Source organism: Convolutriloba macropyga, chromosome 2 (assembly GCF_964194025.1).
Source record: "Convolutriloba macropyga chromosome 2, txConMacr16.3, whole genome shotgun sequence".
Classification (NCBI taxonomy): Eukaryota; Metazoa; Xenacoelomorpha; order Acoela; family Convolutidae; genus Convolutriloba; species Convolutriloba macropyga.
This window is the reverse complement of record NC_134469.1, coordinates 78,101,915-78,129,299: the sequence shown is the minus strand read 5'-3', so window position 1 is coordinate 78,129,299 and position 27,385 is coordinate 78,101,915. Positions and strand designations below refer to the sequence as shown.

At 38.3% G+C, this 27,385-nt stretch overlaps 1 protein-coding gene across 2 annotated transcripts; it reads left to right on the top strand.

Annotated features, from left to right (window-relative positions):
- Nucleotides 1-1,341: 1,341 nt before the first annotated feature.
- On the top strand, nucleotides 1,342-25,781 carry LOC142334732 (NFX1-type zinc finger-containing protein 1-like). 2 transcript variants are annotated; one of them, XM_075382993.1, is made up of 3 exons: nucleotides 1,342-1,493; nucleotides 19,452-25,320; nucleotides 25,649-25,781. In XM_075382993.1, exons 1-3 carry the CDS (start codon nucleotides 1,441-1,443, stop codon nucleotides 25,724-25,726), a joined length of 6,000 nt encoding a protein of 1,999 aa, XP_075239108.1. In that variant the 5' UTR covers nucleotides 1,342-1,440; the 3' UTR covers nucleotides 25,727-25,781. The 2 variants fall into 2 exon arrangements, with proteins under 2 accessions (XP_075239108.1, XP_075239109.1); XM_075382994.1 differs by having other exon boundaries at nucleotides 19,452-25,239; nucleotides 25,649-25,764.
- The last annotated feature ends 1,604 nt before the right edge of the window (nucleotides 25,782-27,385 follow it).

The following is a 27,385-nucleotide window of genomic DNA, read 5'->3' as shown; positions in this document are numbered from 1 at the left end:
TCATACCTTTTGCAGCTTCGTTTCTAAGGTTGTTCTTTTGGTTTGAGCATTCTCTTTTTTCATGCACATACTTTTGTCCAGCAATCAATCCATGGCAGCCCAAGTTAACTTTCATTCTAAAATTTGTCTTGTAGAAGTTCACTGCCGAATTAAAACTTCAATAAAATCGTTCATTTCACCTAGAGAAGCAAGTCTGTAATTCTAATGGGCAAAATTGCCACGCGAATAAAACTAATAGCACAAAAATCCAATAAGCCTGTGTGACCCCGCGAATCAGCATTAGAAAGATAATCGGTAAAAACGCACCGCAAAATAACAATAAAAATTGTAGCAAAAAATTGTGTACGACAGCCTCAGAGGCCTATAGAACTTGATAAGAATCTATCACAACCGAACAAAAATATCACTACTGAACATGTTATTCTCACAGAAACATTTGTCATTTCTCAAATCTGATTGGTTAATGTCTCCTTTTCGGCTACTATTCCATTCAGCTAATTTTCTTTTTGGCTAATATTCAAGCACCATCAAAAAATGAATCTATTCGGTTTCGGTCCCCTCATTTTAGTGAGCATAAATCTTTTATGACCCCCAGGCGCACGTGCAATTTTCTTACATAGTAACGTGCTATATAACAACATAGAATTTGTAACGGGGGGGGGGGGACAGAATAGATCCCAAAATATACAAACGAACATGTTGCTCTCGCAATAACATTTGCGCATTTTCGAATCTGATTTTTTAAAGTCTCCTTTTCGTCTAATATTCCATTCACTAGTTTTCATTTCCGCTAATGTTTACGGCACCCTAGCACCTATCTTGCTGCCTAGTTTCCAACATTGGAATATATTGGAAACTGGTGCTGTGAATTTTGACCGACAGATGTTTTAAGCCAAAAAATAAGTTGAAAGGCCGTATGACACGCTCACTGATTGCACCTGATAAACTTAACATAGAAACTTGCTCAATCACAACACTTCGGCCGTAACAGGGGGGGGGGGGGGTTCTGCTTATAGGCGGGAAAAAATGAGAAATTTGGCCTACAGCTATTTTTTGATGACAGGTTGGAATATTTTAACGGTTAGAAAACCCTGAGTTGTGGAGTATAAGTTACGTGACTGTGATTGAAATCGGTGGGAAAACTTTGCGTTCGTTTAGATCCGCCAGCAATTCGAGATGTAAGTCGTAAAATTTGGGTATATTTTATGCGATAGTTTAATTTAAGTAAATATTAGTCTCTTCTTCTGCTCGGTTTGTAGGCCTGCTGCATATTTGTTCGACGATAACGATGACGTCAATATTCACGTTACCGTTTCTGAGAAATAGTTTTGCAGCAACGTGCTTTTTCTGGTAGTGTATTTTGCCTGAATTTATCGAAACTGAGACAGCATGAGAAAATATTAAACCGTTGTTGAGCCAGCAAATGAAAGTATTTACAAAATGGCGAGTCGATTGATGAATTCTGCAGTTCGTACAAACAACAAAGATTCAAGGTAATGTGTATAATAGATTTTCTTTTTTTGAAGTAATTAAAGTGCTTTTGGGAATTTGTTGAGGAAAAAAACAGCAAGAAATTGCTTTGTACTATCAATAACTGCAGATACTTCATTATATAAAAAATTCTGTTCCCCCCCCCCCCTGTGTTTTTTACGCCCCCCCAGTTACAATTTATATGTTGTTATATAGCACGTTACTATGTAAAAAAAATAGCACGTGCGCCTGGGGGGGCGTAAAAAATATAAGCCCACTAAGCTGGGGGGGGGGGGGGGCGTAAAAAATATAAGCCAACTAAGCTGGGGGGGAACAGAATAGATCCAGAATTTGCACGTATAAACACGTAAGTTTAACGTCAAAATACCTGGAACTTGCAGTTATAGAAGGTTTATCAGTGCTCGGATCTTTTCCGTTTGTGCCCCCCCAGTACGTTATGCTCCCCCCAGTGACAGAGCACGTGTCATTACATAGTAAATCATTATGTAAAAATATTGCACGTGCGTCTGGGGGTTGCAAATAATATGCACCCACTAAGCTGGGGGGGGGGGGGGCACAAACGGAAAAGATCCCAGTGCTCCTATAAATCAATACATAGTTTTTAGAGTACTGTAAAAAAATCGGCCCTCCTCTAAGAGGTGCACGCTGAGAAGAGCACAGAAAAATAGAAAAAGTTAAGTTAGTTCAGCGAACATTTTTCGACTATTTAGACTTTGGCTTTTCCTTGGTTACGTGAAGTTGTAAAAAATCGGTGATTTCGTTTGTAACTTGGCTTGTGCTTCTATGTTTTTTGAAGTGTTGATCTCTGCGTCTGTTTTTCGAAGCGTTAATCAGCCGAGAGAATTCAGGGTAAAAAAGAATAAAGCCTTAAAACCTCTGGGCAGATGACATATATAACAACATATATTTTGTAACTGGGGGACATAAAAAAAACACTGGGGGGACATAAACACTGGGGACAAAAAAACACATAAAAAGTACCAAATGCGTTTTTAAGTCTTGGATGTGCACTTAGAAAACACCTGCGCACTGGATGTATTTTTCAAGCCCATTTGTGTAGGTTTCTTGCTATACTTAGCTACCCTCCTCAGTCTGTTTCTTGCCTCCACATAGACCTGCCTCACTAGCAAAACCAAGTACTTTTGACCCTTTCTCGTGAATCCTAGTCCGCCTCTGGCCTTGTGCCCAGCATTCGAAGGCAAGCAACTAGGTGTCAAGCCACTAATTCTATTCAACTCGTCTTTGCCTCCCCCAATTTGCCCACTACACTAATAACGTCATAGATGCAGAGCTAGTTCTCTAACTTTTAATTAGTCCACCTATATAAAATGATTATGAGTACGCCAACGAGAAACGTTACATATCTCTGGTGGTACTCTAATGACCTTGTCGTCTTCTAAGAACAATACTCCAAGAAGAGTACTTTAGCTAGAACATTTTCATTCAAAGATTGGTTGCATCAGTTAATTAAAAAATTGGTATATGTTACAACAAAGTCAGTCTACCGATAGGCTAAATGCCCTGACACGAGAGCGCGAGCGCCCGAGTACTGGGCACGAGGCCTGAGGGGAACCAAGATTTTGTTCTAACATATTTAGATTACCAAAGGGTACGAAAGTGATAAATTTCATTTGAAATTTATGTTAAGTACAATTTTGTAGATTAGCGAAAGCAGATTTCTTAAAAATATACATGAGTTCAAATAAACAAAACATCTCCCTATCTGATAGCGAAGCAGCCCAGTATTTATAGAGGTTTGATTCAAGAAGTGAAAGTCTATTTTTTGTCCTAAACTTAGTGTCCTATGGGACCTTATATTTTGGACAGAAATAGACTCTCACTTCCTTAACTCTTAGTTCAAACTTTCAAACTAAGCTTTCTGCCTCGAAGTTTTAGTGACCAATGAAATCGTACTCTGGGTTCTCTAAGTCTAAATCAAGAACTTTGGCATTTTGTTTTGGGAAGTTGCGAACTTGCACTGTTGACTTTACCTATTCAAAGCGCTTGTGATTCAGAATTCGTTGTCCTGTAAAAACTTTTTTGGGAAATGGATTCCAATAATTCCGCTATGACAACATTTCTAATTGTTTTCTCTGAGTCGAAACTTTTGTGGTAGAAATTGAGGAAAGTTTGGATTATATTTGGACCCAAAACACCTAATGGGTATATAAAAATTTCAACACCAATGCAGGTGCTGTATTTTGTACACAGTGTCATACTATGTAGCAATGCATAACGTTTAAGTGGGAACGGTCAGAAAATAGTGGGGAAGTAGAGCATATGTCTCTCCATGTTATTTTGTATTTGGAAATAGTTAGGCGCCAGGCTGTGTGAAAACCAATAACGAATTTGAGATGTAGGTGGTAATTAGACTGGCGGTCTGTCTGGACTCTATCTTGTTTTTAAGAAAAACAATTTAATTTTTTATTAAGGAATTACAATATTCTTTTTGGTTAAACTTTTTGCGGTAGGAAATCGATGTTTTTAAACAAGGAAGCTCTAAAAGGCTCTCACGTTTTTTCTTTTTGCTGTCTCTCAATGACCGTGAGCAGCTCATTTTTTGGTCCTTCTGCTCTACTAAAATTATGAAGGAGTTTTGAAACCAAATGATGTGTATTTCGAATCTTTTGTCCAACTTAATGAAATGAAAAAAAACTTGGTTTAACTGAGCAATTTTCTTGAAGTGTTTTTCTCAGAGACTACGAATGGAATAATTGTTTCAGAAATCACTTCGTTTTGTTTATTTAGGTAGGTGGTCTGAAACACGTATAGACATTTGATGCCTCCCTAATTACAATCGGGTTTCGTTTCAACTAGGCTTTGACTCGTCTCAACTCTGCCCGATACAATAGTTTATTCGTGCAAGCAAAATTAGGTCTTATTTTGTAAAACTACTTTTGATGCCTCATTGATATTTATTGGTCTCCTTCCATCTTGGTTTTACCTCATAGTTCACTTCTTTTTATTTTTTAATGATATGCGTTAATTTTGAAACCGTCAGATCAACCTTGGATTTATGTTGTGATTTTGTGAGAATTATATTTTGTCGTGTAACAGGTATGAAATTTGTCAGTTTTTAATTGGGTGTTATATGTCAAGCTATCATTACAATTTATCTCAATTTCAGGGTTAGGGCATGTCGCCTTCTGAATTTTAACTAGGCTCAACAGTGAGGGGACTCTGTCGCCCAGAAGATCGATCAAATAATATAAACCAAAGGTTTTGAATTGGTGAAGTAAGCGTTACTTTGTTACTCTGCGATTTCCCCTCTTCCACTCTTGTATGCTGTTGCAAATTATATTGCCTTGAAATAAGTTAATTCACAATGGGGCTCGTAATATCAATTCCAGTTATATGGATAACAAAGGTAAGAAATTTACTTGACTTCAATGGAAAAGACAAATTCAAGACAATTTATAATAGTAATTAAAATTATAATAATAGTATCCGTGGTTCACTTCCCAAATGAACTAAATCAAAAACGCTCACAGTATCCCTACTGGTCTTGCAATTACAAATCTTTCAAAGTTTAGTCCCACTAAACCAACTACTTTCTCTCGCTTGATCGAAACCAAATTTCTGAAGTTCTCTCAAAATCTCCAAAGTCTGCCTCTCTCTCTCTCTCTGCCTCTCTCTCTCTCTCTCTCTCTCTCTCTCTTTCTCTCTCTCTCTGTGTTACTTCAATTTATACTCTACCAAAACGCTCTTATCTTAAGCAAACAAACCTTAATCTATTAAGTAAACATTGCAACTTACACTTGAAATCTTTCACATTCTGTAGGAGGGCTTTGTTTGCTATGCAAACAACCAATATCAAATTATGCTCTGTCATTCAACTGCTACCAACCATTGTGCAACTTTCTCCTTATCTTAAGTACACGACCTTTGGACTCTTATGTAAACAATTCCACTCCAATTTATCTCATATATGCATTTGACATGTCAATCAGTGTTTGCTTAGTAAACATTGAACGTTGCTCTGAAAAGATTTTAATCCTCTATTTCCTCTATCAAATGAATTAGCTGCAATCAAACCGTGTCAAAAATCTTGCGTTGAATAAATAATTAAACTCAACCCTAAACCAAAGACCAATTGTAATTTCCAATTTTGAAACTATTTCATGCAATTCACCAGTTAAAACCGACCGAAAAGTCTAATTTTCCTAAAAGCCCAATATTTCACCTCTAGGGGTCAATCAGGGGTCATTCGTCCAAATTGAGGGGTCAAGTTGATAAAACTAATTAATATCACGGAAAGTTCTCTCATAAATGCACCTACTCACAAAATTTCATAGCCTAACTCCCACTAGAACACGAGCAATAACCGCGCACGATTTTCATAGACTTCCCGGATGACCCCAAATTTCGAAACTTTATACCTTGCGAAGTAGTGGTCAAAACGTCTTTGGGTAAAGTTTTCTAGTAACTAGAAGGTGCCACCAACTTGCCTGCCAAGTTTCATGACCAACGAATCAGCCATTGCGAGCCGTTTGCAATTTGAAAATTTTTAACGAGTCGTGGGTGCCGAAACCTGAAAAGTTCGAGTTCGTCAAAATTGACGGGGGTGGTTATCTTTTGTCACTAACTATCTCAGGTTATCATTTTAATACCATTTCAAAGTCATTCGGCCGCTCAAAAAGGCCAATTTCCGGTTTTCGACACTCGGGTCGTCCCGAAGCACCAATTCTGGCCGGTATTTAGGAATGAAAATATCACCAATCGAAAGCCCTTGAAAAGTTACACTAAACATCCAAAAATCATAGGGCTACTGCCAATACTCAACGAGCAATTCAAATTTTACGTTCCGCAGCACGGGCGTGCGCTAGTTCCGTGCAAGTTGGTGGGGGGTCAAATCCGACCTCAAAATCAGTTTCCCCGTACCCAAATTAGTCTATCCCCCAAATTTCAGGTCAATCCGACTTCAACTTTTAGAGAAATTACTATTTCAATTTCAGTGTTAACTATTTTTAGTGAAAACTGCCTATTCTTATTTCAAAATGCTAATAAATTTTTCCCACAACTTCCTAAACCCTTCCCATGATCATGCGCTACATTACTCTGGACTTAATACCCATTGCAACCCTTAGTTACCCTTGTATCATACTCGAACAGTCATTTTGTCGCTCAAAATATCGAAAACCTTCAAATCAAACCACTTCCGGTGTTAATAGCTCGGAGTTGGCTGGTCGGATTGGCCCGACAGGTATACCAGCCTGAGAAGACCATTGGGTGTACATGCCAATAAAATTTGGTAAACGTCCGGTTAATATAACCTCCATGGGGGGCGGCAAACATCCGCTTGGTGGTATTTCGAAAAACTGATAAATTGCCTTTTTATTTACTCTAAATCAACAGAACTCTACTTAAATAACTCAGATCAAAAAAAGTGTAAACTGCAGCGCATCCCTATTATATATAGACAATCATCAGGGGAACATCCCCACAAATTTTTAGATTCCAATGATAAATATAACTTAAAAAGTCGAGGGTAACAAGTTTCGAGTTGCCATTAATTTTGCAAATTCAAAATCACACTTTAATTTGGTTCAAATTGAAATTCCAATTTTGATCAAAATATCTAGTTCACTTCAAATCGTCGCTCTCTAGTTTTCATCTAAATTTAAATCCCTCATTTCGACTTTGGCCTGATGCTCAAATACAACTTTGCTAAGTAAACGAAAAATATCGACAGCTCAACATGCTTTTGTTCATCAATTTGTTTGTTTAAGAGATATCACTCAACTACCCTCTCTGGCGCCTTCAAAACAATAACACTTTACGAAAGAACGCTTATTTCAAACACCTAATTAACTTGTCTAACCTGACCTAAATTATCTGACTTAACTAGCGCTATCTGGTTATGAAATTTCAATTGAGTTTATTCTTATGCTTTCTACACTCCTCCCTCCTAGTTTATTATTCTCCCGAATAATTGCAAAGCCTTATCTTGTGACCCGATTAACTTACTCCTACGTACTTTAACAATAGTCGATCTAGTGGAGTGAACCACTTATGTTTAGCTCCGGGTTAATATAAACTAACTACACCAAAATTTGAATAGCGGTTGATTAAATCAGATTAGAAAACAATTTCTCATTTTCAAATTTTAACATATGCTACCTAACTCATCAACATTGATTTTTGATCAAACTCTATTGCCTCTGACATACATCTACCCAGGGAACCTAAAAATCACTAAAGTGAAAAATATCTAAAAATAGATCTACCAGAACTATACATTTCCCTAAATCATCTTTTTTTAAAAAAATTGTCTTCGGCTATAGTGCTTGATCAAATTGTCTCGAAAAAATAGATTAAAACAATGTAGACAACAATTGGGAAAAAAGGCTTCAATAACTTAGCTGTCATCGTCCCTCATCATACACTCGTGCACCTGTACATGAAAACCTTCTTCCCCTGACGCTTGAATGGATGTCCACCTCTTCTTCCACTGTAGCTTCCATTTCTCCTGTAATCCTGCCATGACTGCTGTCCTGATGCTTCCAAACGGCTCCACCTCTCCTTCCGGCTTAAGGATCAGTTTTCCAGCAATAGCCTTGCAATCTCCGGAAATCGCGGTGCAATCCTTCTCTCCACTTTCTGCTTAACTTCGATCGAAAACCCACAAGAGTCCTCCCTCCTAGGCTGTTGATCATCATGAACCCATATCTGCAACACTGTAGCCTTTGACATCTCATCGGTTTTCCCTGTTCTGTCAACTCCAGCATTTTCCACTTGATGCTCATCTGTTGGCTCGACAGAAACACTATCATATAGCTGACTTTCATGCAATTGCGATTGCACCCATTCCTGCAACTCCTTTCCCAATTGAGCAAAACTACTTCGGTCAACTGCTGCCTTATCGTTTTGACCCTTCTGTGTTTCAGATATCAACAGCTGATCAATTCCTCCTGGACTTGTCCAATTCTCCAAAGTGTCCATAGTACTTTCAGTTGTACACATTTCTGTTTCATCAGCCATGTGGGCGGCTTTGAAGAATTTCTGGTCCGCACCTTCTGTCTTTAACTCCATCAAGGCCCAGGCTCCCAACATATCGTCTCTGCTAGCTTTGACACCACCACCAAAATTGCTCGCTATTGCAGTTACGTTGTCGCATGCTACTGAGATCAAACTCGCGGCAAAACCTGTCTCGCTTCTCGCATCATTGACAACAAATTCCTCTACATCCAAAAAATCTGTATCCGAAATATCTTCAAACAGATATTCATTATCCGACTGTTCATCGCTTAGCTCCTCAGACTCTGGTGACAGTACGTAATCCATATCCGTTGCATGATGCTCATCTGGTCCACAAGACTCAACTCTGCGCTCATTGATTTTTTCTTCTGTCGGAATTTCCTGTTCATCACTGTTTTGATAATTGTTTAGCACTGCTCTACAAATTTCTTGATTTACTTGACCGCAAACTTCCTCCGTAAACTCTACCACAGTTCCTGTTTGCACTTCATGGCTGTAACCTGAAATTCTTGTTCTGTTACCACTTTCAACAATTCTCTTATCTTCCACTTCTCCAGACAGATCTTTACCAAAAACTCTTCTTTTTGACAAACCACAGCTGGACCCAATGCCAAACCCTTCAGAACTTCTGCCAGGTTGCCGAAATTGATCAATTAAAGAAACGCCAGCGCTACTTCTTGTATGAATCACTTGCCTTTGAGAAAACTGCTGTCGTTTTCTCTGATCCACAGTGCCACTGGTTTCACTGAATTCCAACCTACTTCCCGCTTTTCCTCTAACAAACAAATTGTAGCTTCGCCCATAAAAATTTGGATTGTCAGACAATCGTATGTCAAACTGATACAGGGTCTCGGTCAGTGTCCATGCTTCCTTCCTTGGAGTCGACCGCCAATAACCTCTTGGTAAATCACTTACTGCATTCAAGACCCACCCACACAGTTTTGTAGGCAACCACTTCATCATCTCTTCTTCTGTCCATCCCAGCTTCATGCCAGTGCTCAAATAATGTTCACGCCATTCTTCCCAAATTTCGTAGCCTGGTGAAGGAAAACGCTTCACCAACTGATAACCAAACATAATCAAACTAAGTCAATTTTGATGTGCTCTCAGCAATTTCTCCGACGAAAAATATCGCACGCTCTTCAATTAATCAGACAATAACCCACAGCAAAAAGTAACAAAGAAATGAAGCCCACCCAGGAGCGCCACTGTCGTCTTCTGAATTTTAACTAGGCTCAACAGTGAGGGGCTCTGTCGCCCAGAAGATCAATCAAATAATATAAACCAAAGGTTTTGAATTGATGAAGTAAGCGTTACTTTGTTACTCTGCGATTTCCCCTCTTCCACTCTTGTATGGTGTTGCAAATTATATTGCCTTGAAATTAATTAGTTCACAATGGGGCTCGTAATATCAATTCCAGTTATATGGATAACAAAGGTAAGAAATTTACTTGACCTCAATGGAAAAGACAAATTGAAGACAATTTATAATAGTAATTAAATTTATAATAATAGTATCCGTGGTTCACTTCCCAAATGAACTAAATCAAAAACGCTCTCAGTATCCCAACTGGTCTTGCAATTACAAATCTTTCAAAGTTTAGTCCCACTAAACTAACTACTTTCTCTCGCTTGATCGAAACCAATTTTCTGAAGTTCTCCCAAAATCTCCAAAGTCTGCCTCTCTCTCTCTCTCTGCCTCTCTCTCTCTCTCTTTCTCTCTCTCTCTGTGTTACTTCAATTTATACTCTACCAAAACGCTCTTATCTTGAGCAAACAAACCTCAATCTCTTAAGTAAACATTGCAACTTACACTTGAAATCTTTCACATTCTGTAGGAGGGCTTTGTTTGCTATGCAAACAACCAATATCAAATTATGCTCTGTCATTCAACTGCTACCAACCATTGTGCAACTTTCTCCTTATCTTAAGTACACGACCTTTGGACTCTTATGTAAACAATTCCACTCCAATTTATCTCATATATGCATTTGACATGTCAATCAGTGTTTGCTTAGTAAACATTGAACGTTGCTCTGAAAAGATTTTAATCCTCTATTTCCTCTATCAAATGAATTAGCTGCAATCAAACCGTGTCAAAAATCTTGCGTTGAATAAATAATTAAACTCAACCCTAAACCAAAGACCAATTGTAATTTCCAATTTTGAAACTATTTCATGCAATTCACCAGTTAAAACCCACCGAAAAGTCTAATATTCCTAAAAGCCCAAAATTTCACCTCTAGGGGTCAAGCAGGGGTCATTCATCCAAATTGAGGGGTCAAGTTGATAAAACTAATTAATATCACAAAAAGTTCTCTCATAGTTGCACCTACTCACAAAATTTCATGGCCTAACTCCCACTAGAACACGAGCAATAACCGCGCACACTTTTCATAGACCTCCCGGATGACCCCAAATTTCGAAACTTTATACCTTGCGAAGTAGTGGTCAAAACGTCTTTGGGTAAAGTTTTCTAGTAACTATAAGGTGCCACCAACTTGCCTGCCAGGTTTCATGACCAACGAATTAGCCATTGCGAGTCGTTTGCAATTTGAAAATTTTTAACGAGTCGTGGTTGCCGAAACCTGAAAAATTCGAGTTCGTCAAAATTGACGGGGGTGGTTATTTTTTGTCACTAACTATCTCAGGTTATCATATTAATACCATTTCAAAGTCATTCGGCCGCTCAAAAAGGCCAATTTCCGGTTTTCGACACTCGGGTCGTCCCGAAGCACCAATTCTGGCCGGTATTTAGGAATGAAAATATCACCAATCGAAAGCCCTTGAAAAGTTACACTAAACATCCAAAAATCATAGGGCTACTGCCAATACTCAACGAGCAATTCAAATTTTACGTTCCGCAGCACGGGCGTGCGCTAGTTCCGTGCAAGTTGGTGGGGGGTCAAATCCGACCTCAAAATCGGTTTCCCCGTACCCAAATTAGTCTATCCCCCAAATTTCAGGTCAATCCGACTTCAACTTTTAGAGAAATTCCTATTTCAATTTCAGTGTTAACTATTTTTAGTGAAAACTGCCTATTCTTATTTCAAAATGCTAATAAATTTTTCCCACAACTTCCTAAACCCTTCCCATGATCATGCGCTACATTACTCTGGACTTAATACCCATTGCAACCCTTAGTTACCCTTGTATCATACTCGAACAGTCATTTTGTCGCTCAAAATATCGAAAACCTTCAAATCAAACCACTTCCGGTGTTAATAGCTCGGAGTTGGCTGGTCGGATTGGCCCGACAGGTATACCAGCCTGAGAAGACCATTGGGTGTACATGCCAATAAAATTTGGTAAACGTCCGGTTAATATAACCTCCATGGGGGGCGGCAAACATCCGCTTGGTGGTATTTCGAAAAACTGATAAATTGCCTTTTTATTTACTCTAAATCAACAGAACTCTACTTAAATAACTCAGATCAGAAAAAGTGTAATTTGCAGCGCATCCCTATTATATATAGACAATCATCAGGGGAACATCCCCACAAATTTTTAGATTCCAATGATAAATATAACTTAAAAAGTCGAGGGTAACAAGTTTCGAGTTGCCATTAATTTTGCAAATTCAAAATCACACTTTAATTTGGTTCAAATTGAAATTCCAATTTTGATCAAAATATCTAGTTCACTTCAAATCGTCGCTCTCTAGTTTTCATCTAAATTTAAATCCCTCATTTCGACTTTGGCCTGATGCTCAAATACAACTTTGCTAAGTAAACGAAAAATATCGACAGCTCAACATGCTTTTGTTCATCAATTTGTTTGTTTAAGAGATATCACTCAACTACCCTCTCTGGCGCCTTCAAAACAATAACACTTTACGAAAGAACGCTTATTTCAAACACCTAATTAACTTGTCTAACCTGACCTAAATTATCTGACTTAACTAGCGCTATCTGGTTATGAAATTTCAATTGAGTTTATTCTTATGCTTTCTACACTCCTCCCTCCTAGTTTATTATTCTCCCGAATAATTGCAAAGCCTTATCTTGTGACCCGATTAACTTACTCCTACGTACTTTAACAATAGTCGATCTAGTGGAGTGAACCACTTATGTTTAGCTCCGGGTTAATATAAACTAACTACACCAAAATTTGAATAGCGGTTGATTAAATCAGATTAGAAAACAATTTCTCATTTTCAAATTTTAACATATGCTACCTAACTCATCAACATTGATTTTTGATCAAACTCTATTGCCTCTGACATACATCTACCCAGGGAACCTAAAAATCACTAAAGTGAAAAATATCTAAAAATAGATCTACCAGAACTATACATTTCCCTAAATCATCTTTTTTTAATAAAAATTGTCTTCGGCTATAGTGCTTGATCAAATTGTCTCGAAAAAATAGATTAAAACAATGTAGACAACAATTGGGTAAAAAGGCTTTAATAACTTGGCTGTCATCGTCCCTCATCATACACTCGTGCACCTGTACATGAAAACCTTCTTCCTCTGACGCTTGAATGGATGTCCACCTCTTCTTCCACTGTAGCTTCCATTTCTCCTGTAATCCTGCCATGACTGCTGTCCTGATGCTTCCAAACGGCTCCATCTCTCCTTCCGGCTTAAGGATCGGTTTTCCAGCAATAGCCTTGCAATCTCCGGAAATCGCGATGCAATCCTTCTCTCCACTTTCTGCTTAACTTCGATCGAGAACCCGCAAGAGTCCTCCCTCCTAGGCTGTTGATCATCATGAACCCATATCTGCAACACTGTAGCCTTTGACATCTCATCGGTTTTCCCTGTTCTGTCAACTCCAGCATTTTCCACTTGATGCTCATCTGTTGGCTCGACAGAAACACTATCATATAGCTGACTTTCATGCAATTGCGATTGCACCCATTCCTCCAACTCCTTTCCCAACTGAGCAAAACTACTTCGGTCAACTGCTGCCTTATCGTTTTGACCCTTCTGTGTTTCAGATATCAACAGCTGATCAATTCCTCCTGGACTTGTCCAATTCTCCAAAGTGTCTATAGTATTCTCAGTTGTACACATTTCTGTCTCATCAGCCATGTGGGCGGCTTTGAAGAACTTCTGGTCCAAACCTCTTGTCTTTAACTCCATCAAGGCCCAGGCTCCCAACATATCGTCTCTGCTAGCTTTGACACCACCACCAAAATTGCTCGCTATTGCAGTTACGTTGTCGCATGCTACTGAGATCAAACTCGCGGCAAAACCTGTCTCGCTTCTCGCATCGTTGACAACAAATTCCTCTACATCCAAAAAATCTGTATCCGAAATATCTTCAAACAGATATTCATCATCCGACTGTTCATCGCTTAGCTCCTCAGACTCTGGTGACAGTACGTAATCCATATCCGTTGCATGATGCTCATCTGGTCCACAAGACTCACCTCTGCGCTCATTGATTTTTTCTTCTGTCGGAATTTCCTGTTCATCACTGTTTTGATAATTGCTTAGCACTGCTCTACAAATTTCTTGATTTACTTGACCGCAAACTTCCTCCGTAAACTCTACCACAGTTCCTGTTTGCACTTCATCGCTGTAACCTGAAATTCTTGTTCTGTTACCACTTTCAACAATTCTCTTATCTTCCACTTCTCCAGACAGATCTTTACCAAAAGCTCTTCTTTTTGACAAACCACAGCTGGACCCAATGCCAAACCCTTCAGAACTTCTGCCAGGTTGCCGAAATTGATCAATTAAAGAAACGCCAGCGCTACTTCTTGTATGAATCACTTGCCTTTGAGAAAACTGCTGTCGTTTTCTCTGATCCACAGTGCCACTGGTTTCACTGAATTCCAACCTACTTCCCGCTTTTCCTCTAACAAACAAATTGTAGCTTCGCCCATAAAAATTTGGATTGTCAGACAATCGTATGTCAAACTGATACAGGGTCTCGGTCAGTGTCCATGCTTCCTTCCTTGGAGTCGACCGCCAATAACCTCTTGGTAAATCACTTACTGCATTCAAGGCCCACCCACACAGTTTTGTAGGCAACCACTTCATCATCTCTTCTTCTGTCCATCCCAGCTTCATGCCAGTGCTCAAATAATGTTCACGCCATTCTTCCCAAATTTCGTAGCCTGGTGAAGGAAAACGCTTCACCAACTGATAACTAAACATAATCAAACTAAGTCAATTTTGATGTGCTCTCAGCAATTTCTCCGACGAAAAATATCGCACGCTCTTCAATTAATCAGACAATAACCCACAGCAAAAAGTAACAAAGAAATGAAGCCCACCCAGGAGCGCCACTGTCGTCTTCTGAATTTTAACTAGGCTCAACAGTGAGGGGACTCTGTCGCCCAGAAGATCGATCAAATAATATAAACCAAAGGTTTTGAATTGGTGAAGTAAGCGTTACTTTGTTACTCTGCGATTTCCCCTCTTCCACTCTTGTATGGTGTTGCAAATTATATTGCCTTGAAATTAATTAGTTCACAATGGGGCTCGTAATATCAATTCCAGTTATATGGATAACAAAGGTAAGAAATTTACTTGACCTCAATGGAAAAGACAAATTGAAGACAATTTATAATAGTAATTAAAATTATAATAATAGTGTCCGTGGTTCACTTCCCAAATGAACTAAATCAAAAACGCTCTCAGTATCCCAACTGGTCTTGCAATTACAAATCTTTCAAAGTTTAGTCCCACTAAACTAACTACTTTCTCTCGCTTGATCGAAACCAATTTTCTGAAGTTCTCCCAAAATCTCCAAAGTCTGCCTCTCTCTCTCTGCCTCTCTCTCTCTCTCTTTCTCTCTCTCTCTCTCTGTGTTACTTCAATTTATACTCTACCAAAACGCTCTTATCTTGAGCAAACAAACCTTAATCTCTTAAGTAAACATTGCAACTTACACTTGAAATCTTTCACATTCTGTAGGAGGGCTTTGTTTGCTATGCAAACAACCAATATCAAATTATGCTCTGTCATTCAACTGTTACCAACCATTGTGCAACTTTCTCCTTATCTTAAGTACACGACCTTTGGACTCTTATGTAAACAATTCCACTCCAATTTATCTCATATATGCACTTGACATGTCAATCACTGTTTGCTTAGTAAACATTGAACGTTGCTCTGAAAAGGTTTTATTCCTCTATTTCCTCTATCAAATGAATTAGCTGCAATCAAACCGTGTCAAAAATCATGCGTTGAACAAATAATTAATCTCAACCCTAAACCAAAGACCAATTGTAATTTCCAATTTTGAAACTATTTCATGCAATTCACCAGTTAAAACCGACCGAAAAGTCTAATTTTCCTAAAAGCCCAATATTTCACCTCTAGGGGTCAATCAGGGGTCATTCGTCCAAATTGAGGGGTCAAGTTGATAAAACTAATTAATATCACGGAAAGTTCTCTCATAAATGCACCTACTCACAAAATTTCATAGCCTAACTCCCACTAGAACACGAGCAATAACCGCGCACACTTTTCATAGACCTCCCGGATGACCCCAAATTTCGAAACTTTATACCTTGCGAAGTAGTGGTCAAAACGTCTTTGGGTAAAGTTTTCTAGTAACTATAAGGTGCCACCAACTTGCCTGCCAAGTTTCATGACCAACGAATCAGCCATTGCGAGTCGTTTGCAATTTGAAAATTTTTAACGAGTCGTGGGTGCCGAAACCTGAAAAATTCGAGTTCGTCAAAATTGACGGGGGTGGTTATTTTTTGTCACTAACTATCTCAGGTTATCATATTAATACCATTTCAAAGTCATTCGGCCGCTCAAAAAGGCTAATTTCCGGTTTTCGACACTCGGGTCGTCCCGAAGCACCAATTCTGGCCGGTATTTAGGAATGAAAATATCACCAATCGAAAGCCCTTGAAAAGTTACACTAAACATCCAAAAATCATAGGGCTACTGCCAATACTCAACGAGCAATTCAAATTTTACGTTCCGCAGCACGGGCGTGCGCTAGTTCCGTGCAAGTTGGTGGGGGGTCAAATCCGACCTCAAAATCGGTTTCCCCGTACCCAAATTAGTCTATCCCCCAAATTTCAGGTCAATCCGACTTCAACTTTTAGAGAAATTCCTATTTCAATTTCAGTGTTAACTATTTTTAGTGAAAACTGCCTATTCTTATTTCAAAATGCTAATAAATTTTTCCCACAACTTCCTAAACCCTTCCCATGATCATGCGCTACATTACTCTGGACTTAATACCCATTGCAACCCTTAGTTACCCTTGTATCATACTCGAACAGTCATTTTGTCGCTCAAAATATCGAAAACCTTCAAATCACACCACTTCCGGTGTTAATAGCTCGGAGTTGGCTGGTCGGATTGGCCCGAAAGGTATACCAGCCTGAGAGGACCATTGGGTGTACATGTCAATAAAATTTGGTAAGCGTCCGGTTAATATAACCTCCATGGGGGGGGGGGGCGGGAAACATCCGCTTGGTGGTATTTCGAAAAACTGATAAATTGCCTTTTTATTTACTCTAAATCAACAAAACTCTACTTAAATAACTCAGATCAAAAAAAGTGTAAACTGCAGCGCATCCCTATTATATATGGACAATCATCAGGGGAACATCCCCACAAATTTTTAGATTCCAATGATGAATATAACTTAAAAAGTCGAGGGTAACAAGTTTCGAGTTGCCATTAATTTTGCAAATTCAAAATCACACTTTAATTTGGTTCAAATTGAAATTCCAATTTTGATCAAAATATCTAGTTCACTTCAAATCATCGCTCTCTAGTTTTCATCTAAATTTAAATCCCTCATTTCGACTTTGGCCTGATGCTCAAATACAACTTTGCTAAGCAAACGAAAGGTATCGACAGCTCAACATGCTTTTGTTCATCAATTTGTTTGTTTAAGAGATATCACTCAACTACCCTCTCTGGCGCCTTCAAAACAATAACACTTTACGAAAGAACGCTTATTTCAAACACGTAATTAACTTGTCTAGCTTGACCTAAATTATCTGCCTTAACTAGCGCTATCTGGTTATGAAATTTCTATTGAGTTTATTCTTATGCTTTCTACAGGGCAGAAAACTAAACTACGGTTTATAAAGTGTAAATTTGTGTTTGACCTTTGATCACCAGCTGGAGACAATTGCGTCAAAAATGGATTTAATGCATCCCAAACCAAGAGGCTCTATATTGGTACCGGGACACTCTTGATGTTTAGTATAATATGGAAAGAATTTTGTTTCAGGGACTTGTTATTTTACTGCTGTTCAAGAATCTTTCAAGAAAATGTAACCTGTGGTTGTCATTTTGTTGATTTAAATTATCCCACCATATCCTTTGCAACCAAATTTGTTCACTAGGCGAAATCAGTTCAGGCGTTAAATTTCACTCTCTTATAGCATCTTTTTAAGATTTTATTTGTTTCCATAGATCTCGGAGGAATTGGGAAGAAGGAAACGTGAATCAGGTGTTGGTGTTTGTTTTGTTATGTAATTGTTTTTTTTTGCTGAATTGTTGATTTAATAACTAAACATGAAATTGTTTTTCGTGGATATTGAACAATATTTTTGAAACTAACTGTTGGCGATAATATATTTTCCCGAGCAATCGATTTCAATAACTTGGAAAAATGATGTCAGACCAAATTGTTTCACTCTACTTTTTCTAGCACAATGGAATTCGTTTCATAATTTTTCTGGAGCTGAATTTTCAAACAGCATTGATGATTTTTTTTTCAACAGCCTTAACACTTCCAAGTGCCATTGTTTATTGACATCTGTTGCAGATTTTATAGCAAATTAGATTAGATCTCTTTCTACACCGTAGAGGTGGATTTTGGATTTATTTTGAAAAGAATTTCAAAAATCAATTTACTACAGCGTTTTGATAGCCAAGATCACAAATGATGTATTATCTCAGAATTTTTCCCTTCAGAGATTGTGCCAGCATAATATTTTTTGATGGCTGAAATAAATTTATAGTTTTTTTTACATTATTGTCTTTTTTACCTTCAATCTGCGAAATGTTATTCCATCTTTAATCAACCGAATATTTGAAACTTATTCAGCGCACAGCGTTCGTGAATCAAAAAAATCAGGAGTGTTGTTCCAGTTTTTGAAAACTTTGATAAGCATGATGTTTTTGGCTAATTTAATATAGCAATTTTATTCTCTGTGCTCTGTCGGACAAATCAATGTAACTATTTTTTGATGTCCATTTCTACACAGTTAAATGAGTTTTTCAGAACTTTTTGTTATTTTATTGTATCTCATTTTACTAACTGTCTTTCTAAGAAATTTGCTATGTTGAAAAAAATTATGGCAATGTTTGTGGTCATTTTAGATCAGTTAAGCCTGAAATTTAATTAGAAATTGTAAATTTGTTGTTTTGCTTATTTAACATGACCAGCGGTTTTGTTGGAAGCATCCAAGAAAAATAAGAATATTGCATTTCTTGCATATTCTCTATCTAGAACGCAAATCTATAAAAAAAGATTGGCCTTTCGGGAAAAAAATTAAATTTTTCTTCAGGCCAATTTAAGCCAATTTCATCAAAATTTAAGAGTAATTTGATCAATTTTCCTGTGAACTTTGAAAATTTATTGAGATTCCGGGAAAGAGGAAGAAGTTATTCGAGATTTGTCGTATTGGATGATTGCATTTGAAAATTCAAGGAAGCACGAAACTTTTGAAAATAACTCTTATCGTACTTCAAAAATATTGCAAAAATTGTGCTTTAATGAATATACGTGAATCAAATGATGTGCTAACTGAAATCTTTGTTGGCTCGATAGACTATGCCAACGTAATAGGCTTTAGTTTTAGACAGAATGTTGTTTTTGTAGTTGTGTATTTGTGGCTTTCGATCTTCAAATTTTATTTACATAGCTAGCTAGCAAAAAATAAGGCAACTTTTTCAGCATAAAGCATTCCTTTAAGACAAATATGAGAATTATAACTCCTATTGTCGAAAAAAATTTTACGCATACTGGTTTTTGGAGCATTTAAGTGCAAACGCACATAGTTCTAATTTTTCCGACTATCATCGTTAATTTAGAGATGAAAGAACTCCGGAATATTGTTCGAACCCTGACCGGGAAACCAATACCCAAGAGGAGCAACCCAATAAACCCGAGAAAGTATTTTCAGCTCTACGTCGTTTCAAGAAAAACAAGCAGGCGCAACCGAGGAATAAAAACAATATTCCTCGCAAACCCACGTGGAGGTCAGGGAAAGATAGCGGATTTTCCCAAAATGCTGAAATTCTCAAAGTGCACAATACTGGAAACGTAACGGCAGCTTTTACTAATGGACGGAATAAGGAATCTTTTGTAATTTCCAGGAAAACTTTGCATCCGTGGAGTGAATTTCTGAAGAAATCGGACATTGTGAAAGCTGCGGTCTCTGATATCAAAACTCCTAAGAGTAAAACTATTGCTAAAGACTGTTCAATTATTCAATTGAGAGCTGAACGAAGTGTTGACGAAGTAGGCAATTTTTTCACGAAAACTCTGACTCAATTGATGAAAGAGAAACGGACACTGAACCAGAAGAAAAATTTCATCGCTTTTCTCAAATGCGAACCTGTTTGGCAATATTTCTTAAATTATCAAGCTTCAGGCAGGCAGTTTCACATAATTTGCCGGAAAAAGATCCTGATCATTTTAAAAATTGCCAGGCTGAAAAGCCAGTTTAAATTTTACGTGACTCAATTTTTACGCAAAGTTCTCAAATTCGAAATAATATCCTCAAATAATATCGATATAGATAAGTCGAAAAGTTCGATGCTCGTATGTTCCTTGAGAAATTTATACACCATAGTCGCAGAATTGGTGCCTGAGCATTGCCCCAAAATCGTTACTTTGATGGAAAATTTAGCAAATGGAACTCAGCGATCGTGGATAAACTGTATTAAAATTTCGATCAAAAATCCTGCCTGTCAAAATGATGATTTCTCACGACTTGATTGGAACGAGTTGCCCTCAATGCCAACGCAAACTGAAACTGAAATGCACAACAATAGAGGTGTTAAACGGAAACTAAATCAGGTCAAAGTTACAGCACCCTATCCTTCAACTTTTGACTACCTTGACACTTACTTCAGATTGTTAAGAGAGGATTCCAACAGAGAAATACGGGAGATCATTTCCAAACAGGCTTTTATTGTTCCACAAGATAACCTGAAAGTGAAGCGTTTTGACAATCTGTCATTCGAGGGTATTGCAATTGACAAGGGAATTCATTTTGTGATGAATGTCATGAGTAAAGACCAGACACAGACATTCCTCAAGAAATGCGATCTTCAACATGGAAACTTAGTTTACGTAATGCCGAATTGTCTGCGAGGGATATCCGAAATATCACAACAACCATCAAGTTTTGAGCTCAAACCATTTTTTGCAACAATTTCACTGAGAGTGGAAAAAGTTAGTGACATGAAAAAGTACAGCATCTGCTTCACTTTGGAAGTTCCAGACGGATTTTGGGAACAAATTGACCTTTTCAACTTAACCCGCCAGTTACATCTTCTTAGCGGTAATATTTCTCTGGTCGAAAGCAATGCTTACTTCAGAGCGTTTGAACCAGTGCTGGAAAACTTCAAAAGTTTGGAATCAGAAAATCTAGCGTTTACTGAACAACTTGTTTTTCTCAGATCGGCTGTAAGGACGCCAGAATATCTGCTGACAGATGAACACTTGTTCAATACATCCTGTGTTTTCCACAAATCGGTCGCTAAAATGAAAACAGACATTGAAATCGTTGATGAAACTTCGACATCGTTGGCCATTGAGAAGTTGGACTCAAATGATCAGCTTGAAATCTCTTTTGGCGTTGACGAAGGTGAAATTGTTGACAACTCGGTTGCTGAATCTACTGACGATCCCGCTCCAACAGAACAGTTGACATCAGATAGTCCCTTGACAAATATGGACACCGTGCCAAATAATCAGAATGACGCCACCGATCTCCTTTTAGTCTCTGATGATGAAGTTGCTGAGGCGAATGCTACAGAGAAGATTAAGCAGAAAGATGAGCAACTTAATGTTACAGCTTCCACTCCGAGAAAAAAGAAAAGAACAGAGGCTACATTCCATGAACTGCTTGAAACTCTTGAAGATAGCTCGGACGAATTTGGAAGTTGCTTAGACGAAAGTCAGAAATCGGCTATGGCCCATATTTTGCAGAGCCACATTTCTATAGTTCAAGGACCTCCCGGATGTGGAAAAACTTACTTGGGCGCAAAATTTGTCGAGCTCATAACCTCATTTCATCCTCAACTTTCAAAACCCATTCTACTTCTGACTTACAAGAACCACGCACTTGACGAGTTTATTTTGAGGGTTCTCAAATTTTTGCGCCCGAGCGAAGTTTGCAGAATTGGAGGGCGAAGCAAAGAGCCCAAAATTGAAGAGACAACGTTGAGGTCGAAGAAAGAATCGAGTAGAACAACAGATGGAGTTGCAAGGAGAGAGAGTAAGAAAAAAGAACAAAGCATCTTGAACGAATTACGCAAAGTATTTGATTCCTATCACATTACTGAAGATGAATTTGTTGAAAAGTTTTTGTCGTCAGCCCAAATTACTGGTCTGCTAAAAGGTGCACCGGAAATTCCTCTAACTTTTCTCAAGGACACACAGAATTGGGAGCTGAATTTAACAACAATTAGACATAAGATCAAACAAATAAACATTGATGGAATCGTTGAACGAGCCGCGGTCCGGTTCAAGCCAGATAGACCTGACATTGACATCCGAACTATGATAGTTTCCCGGGATCGATCGATCTCTGACTCAGATGAAATTGATGATTTGCGAACAGTTTTCTACAAGATTTTGGAGAAGTGGCTTCCGACTCAAAATCAGATTGAACATCTGAGAAAGAGGTTTGTTTCTCAAAAAAATCCTAAGAGAAGCAACGAGAAACCGGTAACGTCTCAGGCGGTAGATTCTTTGTCTCTAGAAGAAGACTTGGACGATACAAAATGGGACGAAATTCGAGAGTTAAATTACTCTTTGGAATTCCAATCAAGTCGCAAGGACTCGAAAAAAGATACAAATAAACAATTGGATCGCTTGAAACAGCAATCCATACTCCTAGGTGGCAATGAGAACAAAAGTTGCTTGTATCCCCTGCCCTTTGCGCCTCAACTTTGCGATGGTTTAGACTTCAAAGCCCTGAATGTTGACAATTTGTGGTCATTAACACCTGTTGAGAAAGTTAAGCTAATTCAGTGCTGCTTGTTAAATCCCAGTCAGGATCAATTTTATGATGCAACCCAAAATGACAACAGCGAACTGATAACAGAGTATTTGTCCGATTGTGTTGAAAGTAAAGAGGAGGAATACATTCAGAACGCCACCTTGCTTCAGAAATGCCGATTTATTGGAATGACAATAACTGGTGCGTCTATCAATCGACAGTTGCTGGACCTGATCCAACCTTCAATTGTCATAGTCGAAGAGGCAGCCGAGGTTCTTGAGGCCAACCTTATTCCAGTTCTCAAATCCTACGTAGAACACCTGGTCTTGATTGGCGATCATAAACAACTCCGTCCCAGAGTTGAAGTTCATGAATTAGTGCGAGAATACAACTTCGACGTTTCAATGATGGAGCGTTTGATCAAGGGCAAAATGCAATACGTCCAGTTGAAATGTCAGAACAGAATGCGACCTCAAATTTCCAAATATCTGCGCCACATTTACCCAGAGCTTGAGGACGGTCCGAAAACCTTCAAAATCAAACCAGTTCCTCTATTTGAAACGAGTTTTCTATTTTGGACTCACTCGCATCCAGAAACGGGAGACAGAAGTTACTCAAATCTTGAGGAAGCGGTGCGATGTGCGAAACTGACTCATTTTTTATTGCAACAAGGGTACAAAACCTCCCAGATAACGATATTGGCAGCCTATCTGGGCCAGAAGAGCTTGATAAAGCGAAAGTACGCGGAAATTTGCAAAAGTTCCACGGATCCCAAAAGTTCTAAAGGGGTGGCAACCGAAGATGATGTACAGATACAGACGATAGACATGTACCAGGGAGATGAAAATGACATTGTCATTGTCTCACTAGTCCGATCTAATGACAAAATGTCATTTGGTTTCATGAGACTGCCTAACAGACTCTGCGTTGCCCAATCGAGGGCCAAGCGGCAGGTCATCTTCATTGGCAATGCTGAATTTTTCAAGAAATGTACCACGTGGGCAAACTTTTTGGAATCCTTATCCTGCGACAATGCAGTGTCAACATGTCTTACTATCGTTTGCCCGAAAGAGGAGCACAGAGATCGAACTCGGATCCTGGTCAAGGATTCTTCGAGTTTTCCTGCTCGAGAATTTTGTCGTGAAATATGCGGAATGGGCTTTGAGAAATGTAGCCATACTTGCAAAAAATTTTGCAAACCAGATCACGATCATCTAGAGTGCAGAGAACGTGTTGATTACACCGATCTATCGATCTGTGCTCACAAACGGTCCAGGCTTTGTTTCTATCCGCCCTTTTTGGTTGAATGCAAGCGCAGGTGTGAATACGTACTCCCCAAATGCAATCACCAATGTGAAAACACCTGTGAGCCACAACACTCGCATGAAAGTTGCCAAAAGAGTGTTCAGGATCTGTGCCAAGATTGTGGGAACAATTTATGGCATCCTTGCTGCGTTCCAGTTACCAATATCGAATGCCAGACTCTAGTCAGAATGGCCTGTAAAAAGTGCAACAAGTTTGGAACAAAAAAGTGTCACGAAAGCGTCGATCTGTTTAAATGCATTCAAAATTGTGAAAAACTTCTCGAATGCGGCCATCAATGTGAGTTGAAATGTTTGCAAGATTGTTCATCAGTCAAGTGCGCAAAATGCGAAGAAGAGCAGAAGAAAAAGGATGAACAAAGTAACAGAGAATTCATTCAGTTGCATTTAGAACTTGAGGAGCTGAAAAAATTGGTTACGAATAAAGACAAAATCAACGATTTACAAGAAGTGCTCTTGCCTGGTTGCAGCGATACTTACGACAAGCATAATCAAGTCGTGACCAAGTTTACAGACTTGATTGGCCACGAACAGCTTAAATCTATTCATATTGAAAAAATTGTTAAAATTTTGAACAAAAATTTAGTAAAAAGATTCAACAAGTCTTTAAAAAATATGAACGATGTTTCAAACCATGAGCTCAAGCTTTATGAGGTTGACAGCAATCAAGTAGAAGATGCTACTAAAAACGGTATTAAGTACCTCTCTTCTAAAACTGATGAAGAGAATATTTTCGGACGGGTTGTTTGCTTCAAAGAACTCCCAGAATTGCAATTTTCAACTGAAAGTTGTATCATGACGGATGAAACTAACACTGAATCATCACTGAAAGCACTCATTATTTGCAATGTTGCGGTTGGCAAATTCTCAACGATTACAAAAAAAACTTGCATTGGAAAAAAATTGTTATCCGAACCTTTGTTAGAAGATGGCTTTGACTCCGTAAAAATTGATTGCGACTTTGAAAACGACCATTGTCAGAAGGAATTGCTCATTTTCAAAAGTGACCGGATTTTGCCCCAGTATGTCCTATACGTTCGAAAAGCCGAATTTAATGATCCCTGTTCACATTCTCGAGAAAATGCGAGTGAACAGCCGTCGAATGTTGAAGTTCTTGACGAAAAATCATCGTCTGTGATTCAACCTAGTTTGTCTACTAACAGCTCAGTTATAGCCGCGGAAGATGTTAGTCACGGGTGCGGGTACGATTGTGCAAAAGACATGGGTGTCATACCAGAAAGCAGCTCATCAAATGACGATGCCCTGAATGAACGCCCAAAAGAACCCACAAACATCAATGATGGGGAATCGAACTCGCCAAAGGTTATAAAGCCAATATGCAATGTTGATTCACCCCCTTTATATCAAAGAAGTGCACTAGAGGAAAAGATTCCCGATGAATCTGTGAGAAATGAGCGTGTTTGAACGATAACGTACGCATATTTTTGCTTTTCATAGATGAGATTACCGTTTTAGAGCTCTTACGAACGTACCTTTGTCCTTATATGTAATTCTACTTTAATATGCATGCCTGCATAAATAAACACCTAACGTATACGGCCAAACATGCGTTCGTACATAAACTCAATCGTTCATTTCTATCTCTCATTGCAAAAGGAAAATTGATAATCTCGACCACTGTCATCAAAACAACCAGGAATTGGTCAGAATGCTCAATTTTTTTAAAAAAAAACCTTTAAAAACGCTCATTTCTCGCAATTATTTGTACCAGACGGAGCAGCCTGAAGCAGTCCCAAAGCCATACAATTTGCGTCCCCGTGTGATCAGAAACAATAATAAAATAACATAATGGAGTATGGAGTTATATGACAAAATGCCCAATGTGCCAAAATACCAGTATGTTCATGGCCTGCTAGGTAGGATCAAATGAAGTTAAATTCAAAACTTGGGAACAAAAACTTATGTTCATGAAGAATTTTTTTCACATCGGCATTATAAGGCCAAATATTTCTGTTAAATTTGCAATTAAGTAAATTGTAGGGTTCATTTTGGGTATTTTGGAATTGGTGTTTTGTCTTGACAACTAAAGTGGCACATTCAAACTCAACAGAAACAATGTCAACTAAACTCCGGATCTTAAAGATTTTAGGATCGAATCTTCGTACGATAGAAATGCAACAAAAATCAACTGTACTAAGCATAATGTAAAAACTCAAATTCAATTCACTCTTTCTCTATAATAATTTTTCCACCAATTAAATCGAGAGTCAAAGTGTTAGAAGTAAATGACTTACAGCTGGTTTTTTCTTCATTGAGGTTTATATATTTTCATTTTCACGTCGTGGAGGATAAAGAAAAATATCTTTGCTGCTCCGAGAAACCAGTTCAGGTTTGATTGCAAATGTCACTTAAATTCACCGCAAATTTTTTAAACATTCACCCCATTCGCTGCATTCATTGCTAAAAGATGCGGAATTCTGACATTATTTATTCGACAAAATCCCGATCCTGGTTTCAATCAAAGCTGCAAAAGCAAAAAACTTATGAGCAGATCGGGAAAACAAAATAATGATAGAATATTCTAGCTTTTTCTTGCAAATACTTGGAGCCAGACTTGCTTGACATCCAAAGACAAGAGACATGAATTATGGCGAGATCTTAACGAATAGAGGTACCAAAATGTAGAAATTTCGACGAATGTGATTGGTTGAGAAATTTAAAACACTGTAACTTTATGCGTTCAATTTAGGCTAAATTGGAAATACACTAATGCTACATAATAATTTTACCGCATCTGGCCATGCCTCGCGGGCCATGGACATGCCTCAGCGGCCCGTGGGACTTGATATGAATCTATCACAACCGAACGTGAGACCAGTTTCCCCCAAAAAAGTATAATTATTCCATTTCGGTTTATCAAGACTTCTGAGCAATTTTACGTTATCACGCATATCCTGTTTTAAATTAGGGAGAATTTGTTGAGCAATCAGCCAATCACAAAACAAGATTCATATTTTCTCAATTGTGATTGGCCAGCAGTAAAATTTCTATATCTTGATTCGTCTGCCATTTTCACTAGCGCCTGAACTATACTTTATTTAACTCTTAATACTCGATTCTGATTGGTTAATTACTATTTATCCAGATAAAAATTATCATAACTGAATATAAACACTCTAACTCTGGACGCAGACTCGATATAACAATAAAGTTTTTTTTCTTTTTCTTTACTCTCTAAAAATAAGTGAGATTTCAAGGCTTTAGCATTTGGGCCCTTGCACTGCCGTCTTGTACTCATAGCCCAGAAGAGTTCTAGACTAAGGGAAGTAGAACTTTAACTAGTCAGGTAGGCTTTAAAAGTAATTATAGTTATTCTTGAGACACCCGTAAGACCTTCTTGGTTTACGTGAAAACAATTAACAATATTGGTATTAACGGCGCTGGCAAAGTGGATCAGTAATTTGCGTTTCCTTTAAGTTTCAACCCGACGTGCAAATGAAATCAAATT

What these genes read in the sequence shown, in the direction of transcription:
- LOC142334732 (XM_075382993.1), top strand. Translation starts at nt 1,441, where the DNA reads ATGGCGAGTCGATTGATGAATTCTGCAGTTCGTACAAACAACAAAGAT. An exon ending in ACAAACAACAAAGATTCAAG is followed by an intron (nt 1,494 to 19,451) that starts GTAATGTGTATA and finishes TCGTTAATTTAG; the next exon opens with AGATGAAAGAACTCCGGAAT. An exon ending in AAAAGATTCCCGATGAATCT is followed by an intron (nt 25,321 to 25,648) that starts GTGAGAAATGAG and finishes TATTTGTACCAG; the next exon opens with ACGGAGCAGCCTGAAGCAGT.